The following is a 21,583-nucleotide window of genomic DNA, read 5'->3' on the forward strand; positions in this document are numbered from 1 at the left end:
ACATTTAACTATTGTTTATATTGTTATAAATGATGCAGCTGATAACAGCAAACATGTCCAATGACGAGACATGTATTGCTATAAACGTGCAGTGATGAATATTTAAAAGGATTCCAAAAGGTGCTTAATTTACTTTAAGTCATCAAGTTATATATTCAATAAGCTGTTCCTTCATTTTCCAATGTGTATTGCACCTGCATCGAGGGAAGGAGTGTTGTGTGAGCCCACAGTATACGTTGCATCAGAGAACCAACACATCACTGAACAGGTCTTTGCTCTCGTTCTCCTCCGCTTGATTAAAAGTCGCAGAACGACCGAGGTTTACAGTAAATGGACACTCCTTTATGGGGACGGTGCACGGACCAGGGCAAAACAAGGTGTGGCCAGGTGGCGTCGTGATGCTAGGGGTAAGCATTCACATCATGAGAACAGAAGGCTTGAGCAAAGTAGAGCACATATTTGCTGATAACAAGGAGGCTGTGAACCAAACTATATCGCCTGATTTTAATTCTCACAATCAGTCAAGTCCATTTAGCTGGCAAAGGAAGACGAGTAAAATGGAGTCTCTGGTGTTTGTCCTGATCCTGGCCACGACGACCTTTGCAACAGGTGAGGCTGAATTATTTTGTTATTAATGTTAATTCAGTTAAGACAATGGGAGCTAGTTTTTTAGATCTTAAAGTGTGTTTCTTGCTTTCTGTTTGTAGCGACAGGTAACCAGATTGATGCCTCAATGAACCCGTTACCAGTGGGCAGCAACGTCACACTTTTCAGCCAGGAGAATGTCACCACAGGGGCATGGCTCTTCAACAACGGCATCATTGTGATGATATTCTCGGGAACGGCAAACATATTTGGGGCTTGGCAGGACAAGGTCACGTACAATTCGGCCACTTCATCGTTGACTATAAGGTCACTGCAGCTGAGAGACTCTGGATTGTACACATTACAGGACCCGTCTTTTAGCGTTCAGATAACTCTGTCAGTCCAAGGTAAGGACCACTTCATGTCTACTCCCTCCTTCATAGACCTCCTCACATTCTACTTATCTAAACACACACACATACACTTGTACTGTATTGAAAAACCTGATAATTAGAAGAAAAAAGAAGAGTAGTATAAGGTTTGAGTCTGTAGCTATCACGGTCACCGTCAGCAGATTCATTTTGCCTACTGTGCATACTACATACTTCAAACATACTGTGTATTAAAACATATCAGAGCTGGTCCAATAACATCACTACTGTCACACAAAGTTATCAGTCCAAATCTATTCTCTTCGTCACCTGAACATAAAGTCAAGTACAATCATCTCTGAGGCTGGACTTGAACTAAATGCTGATATCAATGTTTCTTATTATATTAGAATATTTAGCAGTTAAAGTAAAGTACAGCTGAGGCTGATGGGAATGTCATTAGTTTTAAAGATATTAAGTCATAAAGAAAAATATTGGACAAGTTCAATTTAGACTAAGTGTGAAGGGATCGCAGTGATTGCACTTTATGCTCAGTCTGTTTTAGTCTGATCCGAAGTGGTGGACTGATCTACTATTAGACTAATACCGCCATTCATTAAGCGACGCAGATAGCGAGGCTAATAAAACCTTGAATCAGACTTCAGTTAAAGTCATGTGAGTCACGTTTCGCCTACTTATTGAGAGAGGACACAACATTGCTCGTCCACTGCAACCCCACATTTCCACAAAACCTTATTTCCTTTTTTCTGCAGTGCCCATTTCAAATGTGAGTCTGAGGGCAAACTCAACCAACCTGGTGGAGTTCAATGACACAGCAGTTCTCATGTGCTCTGTGCTCAACGGCACGTCCCTGTCTTATGTTTGGATGAATGGCAGCTGCGTGGTGGTAGCCGGTGGGAGAGTACAGCTCAGCGATGGAGGCGCCACTCTCAACATTGTCGGGGTGACCCGCTACGACGAGGGGCCGTTCAGGTGCAATGTGTCCAATGGTATCAGCCGTGAAATCAGTCCCTCTGTACATCTGAACATCAGCTGTGAGTTTATACATTACTGACTGACTGAATGTAAAAAAACTCCACTCCCTCAACATCAACCGCTAAAACAATTTCTCTCGTGTTGCTTCATCAGATGGTCCGAGCAACACAACGATGATGATCATGCCCACGAGGTTCGCCTACATAACAGGATCTAACATCACGCTGTCGTGCTCAGCGGAGTCTAGCCCTCCAGCGATCATCAAGTGGATGGTTGATGGGACGTACCTCAATCACGTTGGCCCACAGCTTCAACTGGAGAGGGTTATGACGAGCAACTCGGGAAATTACCAATGCTTACTCCACAACACAGTCACGTCCCGGTTCAGCAGCGAAAGTTCAATGATCAAGGTTATGGGTAAAGTTGAATTTGTTTTTCAAGGGGGGGTCCTCTTTAAGCATGTCTAAAGCTCACTAATTATGATCTCATTTGCTTAATCCATTCATATACCAACATGTAAAAATATTCCTTCACAATGTCCTTCTCCTCCTACAGCTCCAATTGCAGCAGTTGTGGTGAATCACACAGGTGGACCAGCGATACTCCACAAGATGTTCCTTCTGCATTGTGAAGTGACTGGACATGTTTCAAACATTCAGTGGTGGAGGAATAATCAAATTATTACTGCTGACAATACAACAGTCTTTGAAAGGAACAACAAAACACTTCAACTCACAGTGCAACTCTCAGATAATGGAGATTATAAGTGTCAGGCTTTTAATTACGTAAGCAACATGACCAGCAGCCCTTACACAGTTGAAGTAAACTGTAAGTATTTTTAATCTCTAATTCTCTCTCTTTTGTAGATTTTGTAAGAATATTGAGAAATATAATCTTTGAACCTTATTTTTCTGATAAAAAGATGGACCAATGAAACCATGGATCACAGCGCCGTCCATGGCTCTGACAGGAACACTGAAACGCCTAAACTGCTCAAGTGCCTCTCATCCTCCCAGCAATATCACTTGGTACTTCAACGATATCCGGCAGGCTACCACCTCATATTTAGAGGTTGGACCTCTGACCTTAAATATGAGTGGGATGTACACCTGCATGGCCTACAACGACATCACCGGAAAAAACAGCAGTGCCTACACGATGCTCACTGTTTTGGGTAACTTACTATAAACGAATAGTCTGACATTTGAGAGATTTGCTTTATTGCACATAGTTGCATGATCGATACCCCTCTGTTTGTTAAATATGAAGCTACAGCCAGGAGACAGTTAGCTTAGTTCAGACTGAAAGCAAGTTGAAACAGCTAGGCTAGGTATGCAAAGGGTTAAGTACTTTGCTCAGGGGTACAATGTGGTATTGGGCTCCCGACCCTCTGGTTTGGAAGGCGTACCAACCGGACGACAAGGCTATCACCACCCTTATCTTTGGATAGAGCCAGGCTAGCTGTTTCCCCCTGTTTCCTGTCTTTATGCTAAGCTAAGCTAAACAACTCCTGGCTGTAGCTTCATACTCAACGGGCAGATGTGAGCACATGTTTCCCAAAAAGTCAAATCAGTTCCTGAATGTGCATTTAGTCTTCTACAAAAATGAAAATGACAAAACCAGATTTATCTTCCCACAGCTCCAGTGACCATGGCATCAATAAAGGTTGTCGGAGCTCCGCCAATCGTGAACCACACTTTCGCTCTGAACTGTGAGACAGCTGGAAGTGTGCAGTCAATCACCTGGATGCATGATGGGTCCCCGCTGTATGCTAACCACACAAGTAACCTCTCAATGGACACCCTCACCTTTGATCCTGTCATGAAATCTGACGATGGGAACTATCAGTGTGTAGCTTCCAACCCACTCAGCAAGAATTACAGTCAAATCTTCCCGCTGAAGGTTTTCTGTGAGTACTCCTCTTTTGACGCAGGAGGGCTTTTGCAATCAATCAATCAAAAAGACAATCTGGAAAATGTGATCAAAATACAGACTGTTTTCAATGAACATAACTTTAAGGTAAGGTCTGTGTGTTTAGATGGACCCAAGATGCCGACTATCATGGGACCAAATGTCGCAAAGACGGGATACAACGCCACATTCAGCTGCTACGCGTCATCAAACCCTGCCAGCTCCTACAAATGGTTCTTCAATGATTCTTCAGTGGCCAACACGTCTGAGTACGTCACACCTCCTCTTACCAAAGACATGAGTGGGATGTACACCTGCATGGCCTACAACAACATCACCTGCAAAAACAGCACAGCCTACACGATGCTCACTGTTTTAGGTGAGACTTGGACGGCTTATTTTTATGTTCTGTAAAATGTTTTTCTATGTACAAACAGAGACTGAGAGAACTAAATAAATGATGTGAATTGTCTGCTTTTTCAGATCCATTAGAAAACATTAGTGTAGAAACACCCATGCATCCTGCCATAGAAGGTCATTATTATAATCTAACATGCAATGTGACTGGAACTGCTGTGCATGTATACTGGATGAAAAACGGCGAGCCACTGCATGCAGACAACAGAACTGTTTTCTACATGGATAACAAGACAGTCACCTTCCACCCACTCGCACAAAATGATACTGGACTGTATCAGTGCATGGCTCTGAACGCTGTTTGGAACATGACCAGTCCTCCTTACAAGCTCGTTGTGAACTGTGAGTAACTCGTAAAGGATTTATTTCACTTTGTTTAAATGCATAGTGTTTTTAGTTTCTGAAATACGGTACCAGGAGAGCCTAATTTCTCCTTTCCTGTTGCAGTTGGACCAGAAACACCAATGATTGATGGTCCAGCTTTTGCTGAGATAGGACATCGTGCTGTCTTCACCTGCTCCGCCATGTCGATGCCTCTCAGTCACTTCAGCTGGTGGTTCAAAGAATACAACGTGGCCAATTCTTCGGTGTTCACAACTGACCCTTTGATCTTAAATATGAGTGGAGAATACACCTGCATGGCGTACAATAATGTGACGGGAAAGAACAGCACAAACTCCAAGATGCTCACAGTCATTGGTAAGAAAACATTGAGCATGCGTGTCACGTGACTGTACAACTGATGAAACACTGATTGATTTCTGCTGTGTTTCTGTCCACAGAGGCAATCGAGTCAGTCGTGATCAGAAACTACACAGTTCCAATAAACTCTGAGTTGTTCACTCTCACCTGTGATGTTACCGGGCCCTATGACAAGATCTACTGGATGAAGGACGACATGCACCTCAACATGACACACTCCAACACAAACCGCCACACGCCCTACTACATTGTAAACAACACGCTGCAATTCACACCGGTGACGATACTCAGTGACGGGACGTATGAGTGTGTCGCTACCAATCAGGCGGGTCAACTTAGAAGCCCCAAATACATGCTCCTGGTGAACTGTGAGTGTTGTAGGAAAACAATTAATTTTTTTACTCTGAAAAGGAAAATGAAAACCCACATTTCTTTAATTTTAAAATGTTGCATGCAAATGTATTAGAACATCCCTTACAGTAGTATAAAGGAAAAAACTAATATATTATTTAAGGTTAAGGTTAATTGTATTGTCTTGGAGAAGGTGTATGCAGACATAAGCCTGAGATAAAAATAAATTAAAAAAAATTAAATTGAAAATAATAATAATAATAATAAATAAATAAATAAATAAATAATAATAATAAATAATAATAATAAATAATAGTAAATAAATAATAATAATAAATAATAAATAGTTAAGCAGCTTTACCAAGCTGATAGTAAATTTAGCAAAATGTAAAAAAAGTGAATGAATGATAATGAATATTTACTATAATAGTAATTGCTCCACAGTAGTTTCAGTCGGACCAGAAATAGTGAGTGAGTAAGTTTTTAAAATGCTGCTCAGAACAAATGTGGATTTGAGAATTTTGTGCCAAAGCAACACTATATTCAGCGTTTTGCTGTACATCATTCTGACCGAGTCTCTGTCTGTGTTTGCAGATGGCCCTCTGAGTGTGAACGTCTTTGGTCCAGAAAAGGTCGGCCTCTCCGTCTCCTTCACGTGCTCTGCTGATTCTCAGCCAGATTGTGAATTCAGCTGGTTGGTAAACAATGTGTCATCCTCGGCTCTGAAGCCTGGCTCTGTCATCACTTTCACCGCCACAAAAGAGAATGAGGGGATCTACGTATGTATGGCGAGGAACCCTGTGACCAACATAGTAATGTACGAGCCTAAAGTCTTCTCTGTCACAGGTGAGTGAGCCTTACTTCAACATTTATTTTGTGAAATATGAATGAAACAGGATCCAATATTTCAAAAAGGTTTTGTTTTGTTTTATAGCGTGGAATATTTGAAAAACAATCAGATCAGAATAGGTGCTACACAATAATATACCTCATGTTTTTATGTGTTTTATGTTTTGTGTGATTTGACCTTTACTCTCTCCCTCTCAGCTCACGCCTCCGCCCTCCACTTCCCGTCCCAGGGACGTCTGATGTTGATGGGTTTGTTTGCGTTGTCTCTCTCTGCGCTGCTCAACTGAGGAATCCACTCAGACTGAAAGGCCTCTGGCTCCCTCTACTGTCTTAAAATATATAGGAAGGAACTGTGTCCTCAATCATCTGATGCCATGTTATCACTTCTTGCTGTTTTGTGTGACAGGCTTTAAATCCAGTTAGAGTTTGTTGTTGGAAAATTCCTTTTATCAGATTTATTTTCATTAAAGAGCAATACATTCACTTTAAAACTGTAAGTAAACGTAAGTCTTATCATGCTTTAATTCACAGTATTTATTTCTTAATCAATAAATAATCACACAATCAATTCTTTGGGACTTTATTGAGGAGGAAACAGTGTCTTTGTGCTGATTCAGAAAGTTACAGTCACGCAAACATTTGTTGGTAAAAAATATAACTTGTATAGAAAAAGAAGAAGCATGTTAGCTATGATTGTATAGACGTATATATAATAAGGATATATATGAAGTGCTTCTTGCTGTTGTTCATATCGGGACACTGGGACCGAACTTCCTGGTGTTGCCGCTCTTCGTTTTGGAAAACCAGATGCACTTCTTCAGATTCTTATTTCTTTTCCTCTGGCACAATGTTTTCACTTGTGGTTTGAATAAATGAAGAAAAGAAACAGATTAAGTTCATTGTCCAAAATATAAAAATAAATCTCTAATCATCACTTATTACTTGTTGTTTTACTTTCTTATTTTATTCATCTCAAAAACTATAACTCACATTTTCCATGTTTGCCGTTGCGTCGGCCAGACTGCTGACAAAGGCAGCGTGTATTCATGTCTCTTCCCTTTGCTGCGTGACCCAAATACACAAGGACAAAGAGAAGAATGTGTTAGGATGAAATGCACTAACACTCAGGCTCACATATAATCTGCTGAGACGCTCACGAGGTTTATATATTGTCCACTGTATACCATTAATGTTGCTTCCACCTTCACAGCTGCACAATCTGTTGTGTTGTCTTGGGGTGTTGATTGGGTTCACAGCAGTCAGTGGTTCTCCAACAATAGAGGCTACGACACAATTTTGAATCAAATTTAATTCAAGAAACAAGCTTAATGATTATAATTTGATTGAATTAAGAAGCGCAGATACAAATATGAATGGACCACTTCTGTTTTAAACATTAATCTCACATACCATCAGTGAATGTGCTGACAACCAAAGAAGTTTCATGTGTCTCAGGAACACCTTTGAAGAAAAATCACAGATTAAAATGCACATGATGTGAAACTCATCACATTGTCTCATTCTGATACAGGATACAATACCTCGGCTGTGATCGGTAAATATAAGCAGTACAAGAAGCAACAGCAAACACATTCTTGATCCCATGTTGAAGTAAAGCCAGTCCGATACAGTCCAGCTGGAGGAATCATGGATATGCACCGCCTTGAGTCCCAGCGATCGAATGAAGATGGTTGTTGTGTGGTTCTTTATGAAGGGTGGTGTTGATGTCTGAAACTCTAGTCGTGGCACATTCATCGACTGCCAATCATATGAAGAATGAAGCTAACCCAACCGGCACCTTTCACAGTGGGTGACTGTGAATAACATGTACCTTTGCCAAAAAAAACAAACAGCTTTTGGTTTTGAGTAATGGTTCATTGAAGGACCCACATGACACTGACCTGCACTAAAAGAACATCTGGATGTGCCCATATCTTTCTCACAGGGTCTTATTGTTATGTGATCTCACAAAACACCAACCCAGAAGCCACGATTCTCTGATAAAAGGCTGTAATCGCTGAAAGCGTAGACACGTTTTAACCGTGACTAAGTAGTGTTTTCAAAACTGAGATGTCTGAAGGATATTTATGTTCTTCTAACGTGGTTGGTTTAAGACACATATTGTGAATTATAAATTCCTGGGAAAATGCATTTCACGCTATACAGCTTACAATCAATCACTATTATGGGAGCTTGTTATCAGCCCTGTACAACACTGTCACATGTTAGATCATGCATGCTATAATCCAGGCAACAGACAGAATTGTAAGCATGAGGTATTGTATTGAGTGATGACTGTTGGATGCAGGTTTAGGGCAAATCGAGACTCGTTCATCCACCTCGAGTTACAGAAACGCAGCTCTCTGCTCACAACCGGAACAAAACCAACCCAACACTGTATGTGTACTTATACTGCACCTGCTGGTTAGTGATCAAACTTGAGGCTTAAAAATGTATCTCTGCATCAGTGAGTCTTACTCAGAATCAGTGTGTAGATCTGATCAATCAATCAAGAGACACTAAAAGCATTTTTTCATATTTAATGCATTCTTTCATCACTTACACAATCAGCCATCCTGAAGCATAATTCAAGTTCTGTAGCACAATCCTTATAGAAGAAGCTCAGAAGCATTTTAGTGTGAAGTAAAGCCTTTTTAAATGGTCTGATTGGCCATTACGTTGCAGATGAGGTTAAACTTGAAGCACAAGCAACTGTAGATATATCTATACAACTTCACAACCTACTCAATTACATCTATGTTTGCAACAAAACACAGCCGCTCACGTCAAAATCTGCTGCTGTTACAATAGGTGAAGCAAAAAAAAGGTACAAAGACAATAATGAGACAACATGTGACATGATAAAAGGCAAGTAAACAATAATGGTCAATCAAAATCAAAAAAACATTTGGTCATTCAAATGAACATATACAAAAGACACCGGACATCACAACGGAGTAAATAAAGCTTTTGCCAAATGAATGTAACTCATGGAACTTAGTGAAACCAAAATGTCAAATTACAGCAAATTCCTGGTACGGGCAGTTCTTGTATCTCATTTCTTTTTTTTTTACCAGACATATCCTGGCACCTAAAGAGCCAAAGTCTCACACCCTATTCCAACTAGTTCCTGTTCCAGTAGCCTCAGGTGGACAATGTATTTTCTCATAAGTTTTCTTTTCTGAAAAGCAGGAATCTGTCCATATTCTAAAGTAAAGTAGGATTTGATATTCTCAAGAGTTGTAGGTGAAAGGATGAGAACTTAAGCACCCAGTTATAAATAAAGATTTTAATGAGGTGCAGCAACTAATGTTTTGACCTACAGCATATTAGAGTAAAAAGTCGCTGCATCTTTTTAAAAGCTTTAATCATAACCACGAGACATCTGGGTTTATTTATGTATAACTGTGTATTCCAGTGTCAGCCCTTCAGATTTCATTTCCCTGCCTGCCTCTTATCCCTATGGATGACAGACGGGGGAGTTCCCCTCATCATATTCATCGTTTGTATCACGAGGCAGAGAAATGTAATAATCCTTCTATGAAAAACACTTCGACAATCAAAAGCTAGTGGAAAAGATGTCTACCGGGAATTGAGGCAAGACTTTGTCTTTGTAGCACAGCACGTTAAATTTCTGACTGTATCATAAACACAACAAAAACTTTATGGTCCCATTATCTGTAACAGTGGTCACCAACCCTGGCCATGGAGAGGACTTGCACAAATAATCCGTGCAGCTCTTAGACCCAAGTAATTGATTATATCCATCATTCAAGGTGTTAATAAACTGAGTGTGATGCTCTCTGGAAACAGGGATGAGGACCACTGTGTTAGTGTAAGTTTAAACCCTGGTGGTTCAGTTCTCAGCGCGCTTATCTAGCATGGACTTGAGATGGGCGTGCAGGGGGTCGCACACAACCTGGTAGCCCTGAGGGGTCAGGTGAAGGTAATCGTACATGTCCTGATGGGAGATGCTACCATTGGAGTGGACGAACCCTGGGTCCACGTTGAGGAAAGAGGCGTGGGGGAGGGACGATACAGCCTCCTGGACCAGCTTGTTCACATCAGCATTTCGCTCCCGCAGAGGGTTTGGCGATTTACCTCTCGGCAGTACACCCTGGAAAACAGATGTATATCGCGTAAAAGGGTGGAACACTTCTTAGCATGAATGTAAAAACGGTTTAATATCTAAAAGGAATGTTTCCCAAAATTAAAATTAGGCTTGTTCAGTTATTACCTTCTCACCCATATGAGAGTTAAAACACCAATACAGTGTGTAGCCCAACCAAACATACAGCAAGTTCACATGTAGTTTCATCTCAAACTTCCCCCAAACAAGTAAAGTCTTATCTCCAAACATATCTCCAAACGGTTCCCACAGTCTGTTGTTTACCTAACATCACTAAGTTGAGATAGAACTAAACGAGGTGACATCTCTGTGCAGTCTGATGGTTGTATGAACGTCATGTGTCATTTTCAACAGACATAATGGCGAGTAGATTAACACATCCACTAAGCAATGCACCAGAAAAAGAAACCTACAAGTACAAGCGTCCGGGAATTGGGGAGCTTGTTCTTGATGACTTGGACAATAGCCATGATGCCTCCACAGATCTGTTCAGCAGTCTGACCATGATTGTTAGTTCCTACCCACAGCACTACAACCTACAAAAACAAAAGAGAAAGGAATTCATGACGGAGCACGTCTTCTTAATAGTTGAGAGTCAATATACCTGGAGATTAGAGTTCAGCACAATAACAAGCAAAATGAGAGAACTGTGTAAATAAACAAGCATAAGCATGTTCCCTCTCCTTGGCAAGGATATAGACCTTTGGGCTGATGTTATCCAGCTCGCCGTTGCTCAGTCTCCACAGCACATGTTGTGTTGCATCACCACCCACCCCAAAGTTGAGGGCATGGAGAGGAGAGAACAGCTGCCGCCATATCTGCAGACAAACCACAACAACAAAGCGTCCACATGTTTCATTCGAAAGCGTGCATAGGTGGTTATGAGAACAAGACAAGATATCAAACGATGTATACAGAACCAGACACAGGAAAGTGTGTGTTTATGTCTTACCCCAAACTGGTGCATGAGCTGAATGAGAGAATCTCCAACAAACAGGACATCAGGCTCTTTGTCTTTGCTGTCAGAAACGAAGCGGTTATGCTACAAAGACAAAAAGATACATTTAGAAACTAAGAAATTATTTTTGAAACTTTACATGAGATTAAATATTGTATCAGTGGTCAATCTGATAAAGTACAACTTAAAAACAGCTGATTTAAAGAAGCATCCATCAGCATTGTTGTTCTTGTGTATACATGACCTGCAAAACACAGACTTTACAGTTATATGCCATCAAAAATAAATATCAACTAATGAATCATTTACCTGTATGTTTTAAATTTAAATTTACAAAACTAAACATTAGCAACAATGGGAAAACGAGGCAATGCATGGTAGTTGTTATGCTGTAGCTATGTTAAACCCTGGGAACAAGTAATACAAATAACTCAATAATATTATTTCACACACCATAGACATCCATCGTCCATCTCCCTGGATGTCTTCACAGGGAGTGGGTGTGGCGGCTGGGTTTGAGTCTTCTGCACTCATGACTTGGCTCTATCTGTGTTGGGAAAGCAGTCACGTAGGGTTTTTGGTACTTTTTACAACGGAAACAAACCGATAAATCAAAAGTCTGTAGCTATAATTGCTAGCTAAATCTAAGGTGGTTGGTAGAATTAGCCACAATAGCTAGCCTACTTGCTGAAACACAAGCTAGATGTAGTTTAACAGAGAGATATCGGTCACAAACAAGTAACATAGATTGTTATCAACTTTAAATTATGCAAGCCTATACTGTGCAAAAGGGAAAAGCCAGAGCTTTATATAGAGGCTACATTTAAAGATATTACTGAACATAGGCTACCATGAAATCAAAAAATCGTCATCTCCCAATTCAGTTTCAGGAAGTACATTTTCAGTTGCTAGTACTATTGTTGTCCATGGGCAACAACATCTATGTTTTCGTGTATTTGAGAATTGTTCGACACTTCAGTAGTACCACGTGCTTAACGTTGTATTTTAGATCATACTTTATGAAAAAAATACGAATTAAGCATTGTGCAAGTGAAGAAGAATATAAAAGATAATACCGTCTTACCCCCGCGTCTGTGTAAGTGGACTCGCCCTGCTCGTTGGCGCTCGTGAGGGTTGGTGCTGCGCAGAGAAACACATCTACGACATGTTGCCGAGCAACGACAGATTTACAAGAGACAGAAAACGACTGTCGGTAAGCAGCGCTGTTAATTAACGATTTAAAGTTTTATATACAAATGTTTCTTGGCAGATTTACTGTTTGTCTAGCATGACATGTGCTTAAAGTTAAGGTTAGTTACTGTGTTTCTTAGCAGCTACAGCCAAATATTCTAACTTCAAACACGTGTGCTTATATTTAAAGTGCACCTGTTTCCCACCTGTTTGCTAACCACCTAGCTAACTAGCATAACGTTAGCTAACAGGCTACATCAATTGGCTGAATCGTGTATTTGGAACTGCAGGGGGCGCAGTTGCGTGTCAGCAATTGTAATTAATTGAATGTGTTTATTAATTTAGTCAGCAATGTGATTGCACACATACAGATGCATAATAATTTTAATTTGTTCTTACAATCTGCAAAGTTAAGTCCCTTTGACATTCAAAATAAAGACAGTTCCCCTGATTATTTCTATAAAGTATCCCATCACAAAAGGACAAGATGATGGTAAACCATCAGCTGTTCAAGTTTTCATCAATTAAAAGTTAATTTAAATGCCATCGCCAGCTAAAGGCTATATGTGCACTGTTGCCAGCATGTGGACACTGTTGTGAACTTCTAAGTTTATACAGTACAAGTATTTATTTATGTTCGATATGGCTGACTGGGTCTGAACTGCAAATATCTTAGTGTGTTTTTCTCTGCTGCTTGACAGAAACAATAAGGGTTCAATAAGCGTTGCCATGTAGCTGTTGCCATGTAGCTGTTGCCATGTAGCTGTTGCCATGTGTGACATTGCTTATTGGGAATGGCTGAATCTGTTTTTTTGCAGGTGAATTCAGGACAAATTTAACATTGGTGCTAATAAAATACTGAGAATGCAGCATTTCAGCAGAGCAGACTGTACATGTCAACTAGTGTCTGTCTCTGCTAAACTATCCACAGAAGAGACTCTGCATTATATTCCTTATTCTCATGAACTGTTAAGAATACATTTGGCATGCACTTTCCATATGGATGATCAAACTCACAAGATCACAGTCCAGATTGTCAGCATTTGGCTTCAGCCAGCCAGTGTTATTGAAACATAAGTAATTTGCTTGATAAGAAGTAGAGTTGACATCGCTGAGGTGTAACAACTTACTGCAGAGGTTACCCAGCTCTCTTATCTCTATTTCTTACAGACTTACAAATGACTCACTTTGGTTATCTTTCTACAGAATCCGGTGTAGCATGAACCAACTGTGCAGGGCGTTATTGGACAAAGACAGGATCTTAAATGTTTTCAAGAAGCAATTAAAAACAACTGATAGAAACCCTGGCTCAGTGAACAGATTCACTGCAGACTGCACATGTTTAAACCATTATAGTAAAGCAGATGAGCAGCACAAAATGAAAAGACTGAGGAGCCGCAAGGAGAGGAGTCAGATGAGAGGTGGTGGGAAAGAAGCCTCCAAGTACAAATCTCATCACCATCACTGCCATCGCCAAAGCAGTAAAGACATGGTGGCACATTTCCAGAACTGCTGTCATTGTCCTTCAAGGAGAGACTCACCGTTTCCAAACGTCATTCCTGCTGCACAGGAGCCCAGCATAATCACGGACAGTCGCCTGATAGGACACCATGGCCTGTTCAACCATGAGGTGAAGTCTATCGACATTGAACGCTTGTTAAGTGAGCAGAGGAAACTGAAGAAAAGTGGACAGCGAGTACAAGAAAAGAACAATGCTACATCACGTCCATCTTCAACATCTCAAATTCCCTCTCCATCCTCCACTAATGATTTGGTGGGTGCTGATACTGATGAGGTTCTGCCGTTTGAAAAAAAAGCAGCCAGTGATGATTACCGGAAGAAAGAGAAGCAAATCAGTCAGGGATCAGATATTACACCGGGGCAGAGACCACTGCAGCAACTTGCTCTTCCATCTGAAAGTTTTAAAAGCATCTCCTCACCCAAACACAGCTCCCTCGATGTTGTGATAGTCATGGCCAAGAAGACTGTCGTGTCTGAAAAGGGCAGAGAGTCACAACTGACTCCCAATGTGGTGAGAGAGAAAGTGAAGTCATTAAACAGGAAGGTAAAAGGACACATGATTTCTGCTCCAGAGAACACCCCAAAGAACCAGGAGTCTCCTGTCCAGCAAACACAAGGTCGTGGTCTCAGCCCGAGCCCACTTCAGCTCTCCAGCTCACACACTGCTGACAGCTCTGACATACAACCCAGAACAATAGATCCCGACTGTGTCTCTAAGTCTGTCAGTGCAATGGCAGCAGGTTTGTGTGACTGTCTGCAGTTCCCACTTCTGAGGAGGAGAAACCTGGTGGCAGAGAGCAGGAAGGTGCTGTTGAAAGCTCTACAGGAGAGCCATGGATCCCGGCTTCAGGGGAACCTCCACGAGGTGCAGCGATGCCTGAGCTTTGGTGCTGATCCCGCAAAAAAAGTCCAGGATCACGAGCCAACCATGATCGATGAGCTCCTACCTCCAGGTAGGCACTGAAATACTCTGGGATTGTCATTATACAAATGATTTGTTAAAGGTTATGTTTTCTTCAATCTTACTGTATGTTTGATCATATCTCTGTATAATCAGAACATTCTTATATTGAGATAGTGATTCACAGTCTAATCTAGAAATGAGTAATAAGTACATTATTGATATTCACATGGTTTACTATGTGTTTTTGACTTCTTTAGTACAGATAACATCTATTTACCTTAATATTGATAATACTGTTTATTATACAGTTATCTTTATTACTTATCTTTAAAGCTGCCATGTGGAGTTTACTTGAAAACAAAAGTTATGTGTACATTTAGTGTTATTTACCAAAACACTGAGTGCATTCTTGATTCCTGACGAAGGCATTGAATGCATTTCTTTCCTCATAAAACATTTGATTTGAGTTTAAAACATAATTTGTATAAATCTATGTTAACCAGCTTTCTGTCTCCTTCTTCTTTGCCTTTGTTGGAGCATTACTACATTTATTTGCATGTCAAATTAAGTACATATTCTTTATATAGCCTAACAGACTTTATTATTATGAATTATACACCTATCCTTTTAAAGTGGCGTGTGTCTGGAGTTGATTGAGTTCACCATAACGGCATGTATTCTCATCAATCTCTAGTGAATTTCTTGTGTAATAAAAGCAGTAATAAGCACTACAAAGATTATAGTTTGTGGGTAGTTTTTCACTTGTGCGTCTCCTTTTTAGATGTATTCAAAGCAGCGTTTGAAGCCGACACTGCCAGTCAGTCATGTTTTGACACCCAGAAAACCACATCTTTCAGAAGGGCGGGAAATAGACAATTTAACTGGAAGTCCAGGCCACAACCAAACCAAAACCTGGAACAGGTAAGACCTCTTTCTTCATGTAGTTCATTTCACACATGGTCCACCTGTTGTCCTTCCTTTTATGAAACCTCAAGTAAGTTAAGATTCCCTTACTTAATAAAATGCTTTCTGATTTTCATGTAAAGACTGCTGAATGGTTGACCAGCCCTGTGGATTCTTCTGTCAGCATTTTGGATGATATCTTCAGACCTTCTTGTGCTCCTCCGTTCTGCATGGACTTTGAGCCCTCTGAAGTTACAGCCAGTGATCATTTGTTCTCTCCAACCTCTTGCTGGGGACACAAAGCCTCGGCATCTCAGCATTGGGAAGACAGTTTCAACAGGCAGAGGAGCAACGAGGCTGTTATGTTTGATTCCTTTGAAAACGGCTTTATGAACAACACCAGAGCAGTTCCAGAGAGCAGCAGTGGGTCTCAATACAGTGGCAGCACCATCCAGCCTTTCTTTCCTTATCAAACTCAGCTGCCAGATGGACGTTCAGCCGAGCAAATGCATTATCCCCAGGAGAAAGACCCAATGAAAACTGACAGATACTCCTTTGCTCCCTCCTTCTCAGCCCAAATGCACCATCATCAGCAGAGCTTCCATCCTTTCAGCCAATTCATTCATCCTTCAACTTGCACTCCCCTCAGCTCCCACCACACTGACATGATACATTACCCACCATCTCACATGCTTGAAAGAGACCCAGCAGCTCCCCTTTCTTCTTTCCCGAGCCCTGAGCACTGGTCCTTCCCTCCTATGAGACTGTACTAATGTGTGGTGAAGCTCTGCATAGAGACATACCTGTGAACATTTCTTGAGCTTACTTTAAAAAAACAAAACCAACAATGCTCTCTTAATTCATACAAAGATTTTTTGTTCACATTCAGCAAAACAACTCAAGAGTTACCTCTTTTATTGTTTTGTCCCATTTATGCTGAGGTAAAGAAACACACAATTATGTATCGTTTACATCCTAGGAACATTTTTTAATATGCAGAAGTGTACACGTATCATATAACACAGGTGTTATAATGGGACATTATTTACAGACCAAGAATTATAGCCGAGCATGTGCTATTGTGAACGTTCTTTTGATATTGTGTTGTGTATGTGGGCGACATTGAAACGCATAATAAAAAGACATGCAATGTCATAAATATAATTGAATTACATTTCTGATTCATGCTTGCATAAGTTATGTTATTATTAGTCTTACAGTACAATGCATCACACTACGCATTTACACCATATTTTCACGAGCTTCTCCCGGCAGCAGAACATTTAACATTTATTTAACGTACTTAAAGATTTGTCTCGAAAATCACAAATAGTTGTCAAATCTTTTCAAGGTAGCAAGTAATAGTTTTCATCTGATGTGCGAGTCTCAAACATTTCTTCTTTACGACCTTCACTGCCATTTTCTTCTGTTTCGACTCTGCTCCCGCTTCTCATTGCCCTACGTAGCTTTTTCCAAAACAGCTCTTGGGCCTGCGTCGGGTCAGTGCAGTCTGAGCTTGGCCACTGCAGATAAGTCTTTTTTAACATGACTTTCCTCATGCGGTGATACAACGACACCTGCCCTTTAGAGATTTGCTCCAGAAACACGAGCAGGAGAACGTCCCGGTGATCGTCGAAGAGTCTGTAGCTGGCCAGTTGTATTTCCAGAGAACACCACTCACTTCTTAGGAAGTTCCTGCTCACCACACAAATAGTTTTACGGCTACTATTGACAGCAGAGACGATGTTGTCCACAATGTGCCGACCCACCTCAAAGTCCCTGTGATGTAGGCAAAGTTTAAAAGACGATCCATTCCCCTCCAGGTTGGGCACTAACTGGTCCATGACCCATTGTTCATCAGAGGAATTATAGGAAATAAATGCATCATATTGACAATTTTCCTCCTCCTTTCTGAGTCTGCGCCACTGCACACCAAACCAAGAACGGAACGTATAGTAGCCATACTTAAATTTCCAGTAAAGTTTGACACAAAGTAAAGGAGTTAGTGTGAACAGGAAGATCACAGCCGCTGTGCTAAAGAACATGTACTTTCCTAGATCTATGTAACAAACTTCGGTGTCAAAGTTATAGAATTTGATTTTTGCTTCGTGTGAGCACTGCAGGTGGTAGAGATCGACCACCTGGACATGTGAGCTATATACTGTCCAGTTTTGCAGCAAGCTGTTCTTGCAGGTGCAGCTTAAAGGAACATTACGTACGTCAAGGTAGTGGAGTTTAGGTAAACTTTCTAGTGCATCGACGTGAATTGTCTTCATCACATTGTGGTTGAGTTGTAGTGTTCTTAACTGTGTAAGATTCCCAAAAACCTCCTTTGAGAAGTTCTGAATGCCCATATTTTCTACTATCAATCTGGTCAAATTTCTTAGATTTTTAAAGACTCCTGGTTGTAGTTGTGCCACCCCAACACAGCAGTTATCCAATGTGAGGAACTTCAAGCCTGTCAGATCATCAAAGGCATCAGGAGGAAGATGGAATATGTTATTGTTAGTGAGATAGAGAGACTTCAGTGAGTGGAGGCCACGGAAAATAGTATCAGGTAAAACTATGAAGCCGTGCGGCCGCTGCCCGTCCAGTTTCAGATCCCTGAGTTTGCTGAGCTTCATAAATGGTGAACTGATATTTTTATTGAGGAAGCAAATCTCATTACTCTGTAAATCCAGCACAGTTAGTGTGTCTTGAAATACAAGATGGAGGGAAGTGTCAATCTGCTTGAGTTTGTTTCCATCTAGATAGAATTTGGACAGACGTGTTAGTCCATCAAGGCCAGATGGTTGAATATGACTGATCTTATTCCCTCCTAGGTCCAGTGTGGTCAGATTCCTCAGACTGAGGAAGGTCCCATTAAAAATGACAGAGATTCGATTGTTGCGTAGGTTAAGGATTTGCAGGTTGAAATTATCTTCAAAGGTGTCATTGAACAAATCAGTTAAGAGGTTATTGTCCAAACGGAGCGTCTCCAGGCTCTTTAGCCCTTTGAGAGCTTTGCGGTGGAGGAAAGCGATCGTGTTTATGTTGAGCATTAGCGTCGTGACATTCGGTGTATGATAGAAAGCAGAAGAGTCGACTGAGAGGATGCGGTTGTAACGATAGCTCAGCTTTTCAAGATTTTCAAAGCGAACCATGTTTTGTGTTTTACAGGATGGGAGGGAGGTGAGATAGTTATGTTCTACTTTGACGCTTTTTAGCATCGTCTGGTTAGTGAGAAAGTTAAGACAAGTTATGCTGTTGAGTTTGTTGTTGGATAGATCCAAAGCTTGGGTGATATTAGGACAATAGTTAAGTGTGTGGTCTCTTAGATTCTTAATCCCATTACTACCCAGGTCTAATTTATTAATCCATTCCACCTTTGTCTTTAACAATATGCATAGATCCTTGACCAGTTTGCTATCTTTTAGACCCATGTCAGAAAAATCAACGTTACCTGCGTTGACATTGCTGATGTTTAGCAACTCCATGACCTCGACACTTGTTGAACGCAAACGCAGATAGTTTATACGCCTTAAATCCACATTTAGAAAAGCCATCGTATGGAGCTGAGGATTATACGACAAATCTAGCACCTGGATGAACTTGAGAAACGAATGCTTACATCCTAATGTAAAGAGATTATTACTCGATATATATAATGTAGTGAGGGATTTGGGTAGTGACACAGTTAAGTGGGCGAGAGAGGTCAATTTGTTGGAGCTCAGATCTAGTTCCGTCAGATTGTTTAGATATGAGACAGACTCGGCGATCCCTGAAAAGTTTGTCAGACGGTTTTGACTCATGATTAACGTGTTCAGTTCGTTAAGAGGGGAGAAAATGTCCTCAGGGAGCTGCTCTAATGCATTGTGGGTCAGCGAGAGAAAGGTGAGCTTGTGCAGGTCCTGGAACACAGAAGAGTTGAGCTGTGATATGAAGTTAAAGGACATATTTAGAGACTTAAGTTGATGCAAGTTCTGGAAAGCAAGTGGATCGATGATCTTCAACTGACTCTGATCTATTGTGAGGTTTTGAAGGTTTGGTAGATGAACAAAGCTCTTGCCGGGAATGTGCGACAGAGAACTAAATGAGATGGTGAGGTTGATGGCAGACCGCGGCAGGTCATTTATAATAGCAGCCATGTTCTTTTCCTTCCGCTGGATACAGTTGAAACGTCCATTGTAGTTCGGGTCTTCAATGCAGTTGTTGTAGCTGTAACCACTGATGAGTTGAACAGCACCGAGAACAACTGTAAGTGACAACAGCTGATGAGTTAGACTTGCCATGTTGTCTTGTTGCAGTCCAGAGAAACTGTCCTTTAAATGATTTTCATCAGCTTGGTTTGTTCTTATATGATGCTGTCAATAAATCCTCTTGTTCGTCAACTGAAGGAGGAATCTGAGGACAGAAAGAAGGAGTTATAGCACTTGTCATGTTGTACAGGAACATTTTAAAGTCTTTTTCAATCATGCTTTCTAGGGAGAACAATCCTCACACAGTGCTGCCACCACAATCCTTCAGTATGTATCACAATTCATATTGTACATCAGCGCTGTTCCATCACAAATTCAACTGGGCTTTTAAAACCCGAAAAAAGGAGTGGCACTATCTGTGACCAATAACACACTCTATCTCTCTCTGCCTCCTGACACACACACACGTGCACACACACACAACTTCACGTGTCAGGCTTGACACGTGAAGACATATTTCCAGTAGAGCATTTCCCTACTTGTGACTTTTAATAGCTAGATGTTTCTTTAAAAGCTCTTAAACATGGTCAGAACTGCAGACAATGAGAACATGTTGATTTGTAAAAAGATATAATATTTACCCTTTAAACAGTTTGTGACAGATTTGAGAGGACTTATGAAAGACTGGAATTGTGCTAACAGTGAGGTGATGATAAGAGACTGCGTGGTTTTTGTAATTCATTCATCTGGAGCAGGTGTGTCTAAAGGTATAAGGCAGCTTTTAAAGAAAACGCTCCAAGAAGACGGGACAAAGAGAAACCCAGATAACTTCTTCAGGACAGAGGGAGACGGAGAGAGCCCCAAAGTATGTGGCTACGGCGGGAACAAGGCGCATGTGAGTGAAAGAAAGCTGCCCAGTAAAAGGAAAGCAGGGCAAGATATTCAACTAATGGAGCCAAGTTGCAAAGGTGTGGAAAGGTAAGGGAAAATAGGTCAGTTGTAGTTGTAGGTATGAGGAAATTAAATTCCTAATGTGCCATCCACTCTGAAAGCAGTATGCAAGAACATACAAAATGTGTATAGGTGAATGTGCAGGGAGAAGTGTGTGTGTGTGTGGTTGGTTAGTGAATTAGATTTGTATATCTATACCACCATTGTGTTCAACCTTGTCATTTTGTTTTCAAAGTTAATCAGATCGATGCATTTAGCTTTAAAATGTATATAATCTTCCTTCAGGGGAGCATCCTCATGGGAATCATTGACATGCAGTATATAGCAGCTTCTGACCACCTTACACTTAACCATCGTCAGACATTTTCTGTGAGACCGAGAGGAACACACAGCTCATGCTACTGAGAAAGACGATGAAGAAAGGCTGGCCTGAAGAGAGGAGAGTGTGCCAGCTGATACGGATACCATCCTATGAGCTTTCACACACAAATCATTGCATATTCAAGGATGAGAAAATCATCATGCCTACCTCAAGTGCAAACAGAGAGGCTGGGAAATCCTATTCTGTCCTGAGATGAACGAGCAGATTGAGGAGGTGCTTGTAAAACGAGTGGAAACACAGGCCCTTACAACACTAAGGGGTCCGAACAGTTGTGACTGATCTGT

At 41.0% G+C, this 21,583-nt stretch overlaps 3 protein-coding genes across 6 annotated transcripts in view; 1 reads left to right on the top strand and 2 right to left on the bottom strand.

Annotated features, from left to right (window-relative positions):
- Nucleotides 1-8,708: 8,708 nt before the first annotated feature.
- pafah1b3 (platelet-activating factor acetylhydrolase, isoform Ib, gamma subunit) lies at nucleotides 8,709-12,618 on the bottom strand. 3 transcript variants are annotated; one of them, XM_029451009.1, is made up of 6 exons: nucleotides 12,354-12,618; nucleotides 11,723-11,816; nucleotides 11,264-11,353; nucleotides 11,013-11,129; nucleotides 10,725-10,847; nucleotides 8,709-10,299 (listed from the first exon to the last, which is right to left on the bottom strand). In XM_029451009.1, exons 2-6 carry the CDS (start codon nucleotides 11,801-11,803, stop codon nucleotides 10,039-10,041), a joined length of 672 nt encoding a protein of 223 aa, XP_029306869.1. In that variant the 5' UTR covers nucleotides 11,804-11,816; nucleotides 12,354-12,618; the 3' UTR covers nucleotides 8,709-10,038. The 3 variants fall into 3 exon arrangements, with proteins under 3 accessions (XP_029306869.1, XP_029306867.1, XP_029306868.1); XM_029451007.1 differs by lacking the exon at nucleotides 12,354-12,618 and adding an exon at nucleotides 12,120-12,181; XM_029451008.1 differs by lacking the exon at nucleotides 12,354-12,618 and having other exon boundaries at nucleotides 11,723-12,034.
- Nucleotides 12,111-16,926, top strand: prr19 (proline rich 19). Its single transcript, XM_029451006.1, has 4 exons — nucleotides 12,111-12,482; nucleotides 13,667-14,934; nucleotides 15,667-15,806; nucleotides 15,932-16,926. The coding sequence occupies exons 2-4, from the start codon at nucleotides 13,680-13,682 to the stop codon at nucleotides 16,559-16,561; spliced, it is 2,025 nt and encodes a 674-aa protein (XP_029306866.1). The 5' UTR covers nucleotides 12,111-12,482; nucleotides 13,667-13,679; the 3' UTR covers nucleotides 16,562-16,926.
- Nucleotides 16,751-21,583, bottom strand: part of tlr21 (toll-like receptor 21) — a 6,870-nt gene continuing 2,037 nt past the window's right edge. For both annotated transcript variants that reach the window (XM_029451004.1, XM_029451005.1), the window contains exon 2: nucleotides 16,751-20,171. In XM_029451004.1, the coding sequence (XP_029306864.1) occupies nucleotides 17,135-20,059 (2,925 nt within the window). In that variant the 5' untranslated portion in view covers nucleotides 20,060-20,171 and the 3' untranslated portion in view covers nucleotides 16,751-17,134. The remainder of the gene's footprint in view (nucleotides 20,172-21,583) is intronic.

The sequence above is a fragment of the Cottoperca gobio genome, chromosome 16 (genome assembly GCF_900634415.1).
Source record: "Cottoperca gobio chromosome 16, fCotGob3.1, whole genome shotgun sequence".
NCBI classification, from domain to species: Eukaryota; Metazoa; Chordata; class Actinopteri; order Perciformes; family Bovichtidae; genus Cottoperca; species Cottoperca gobio.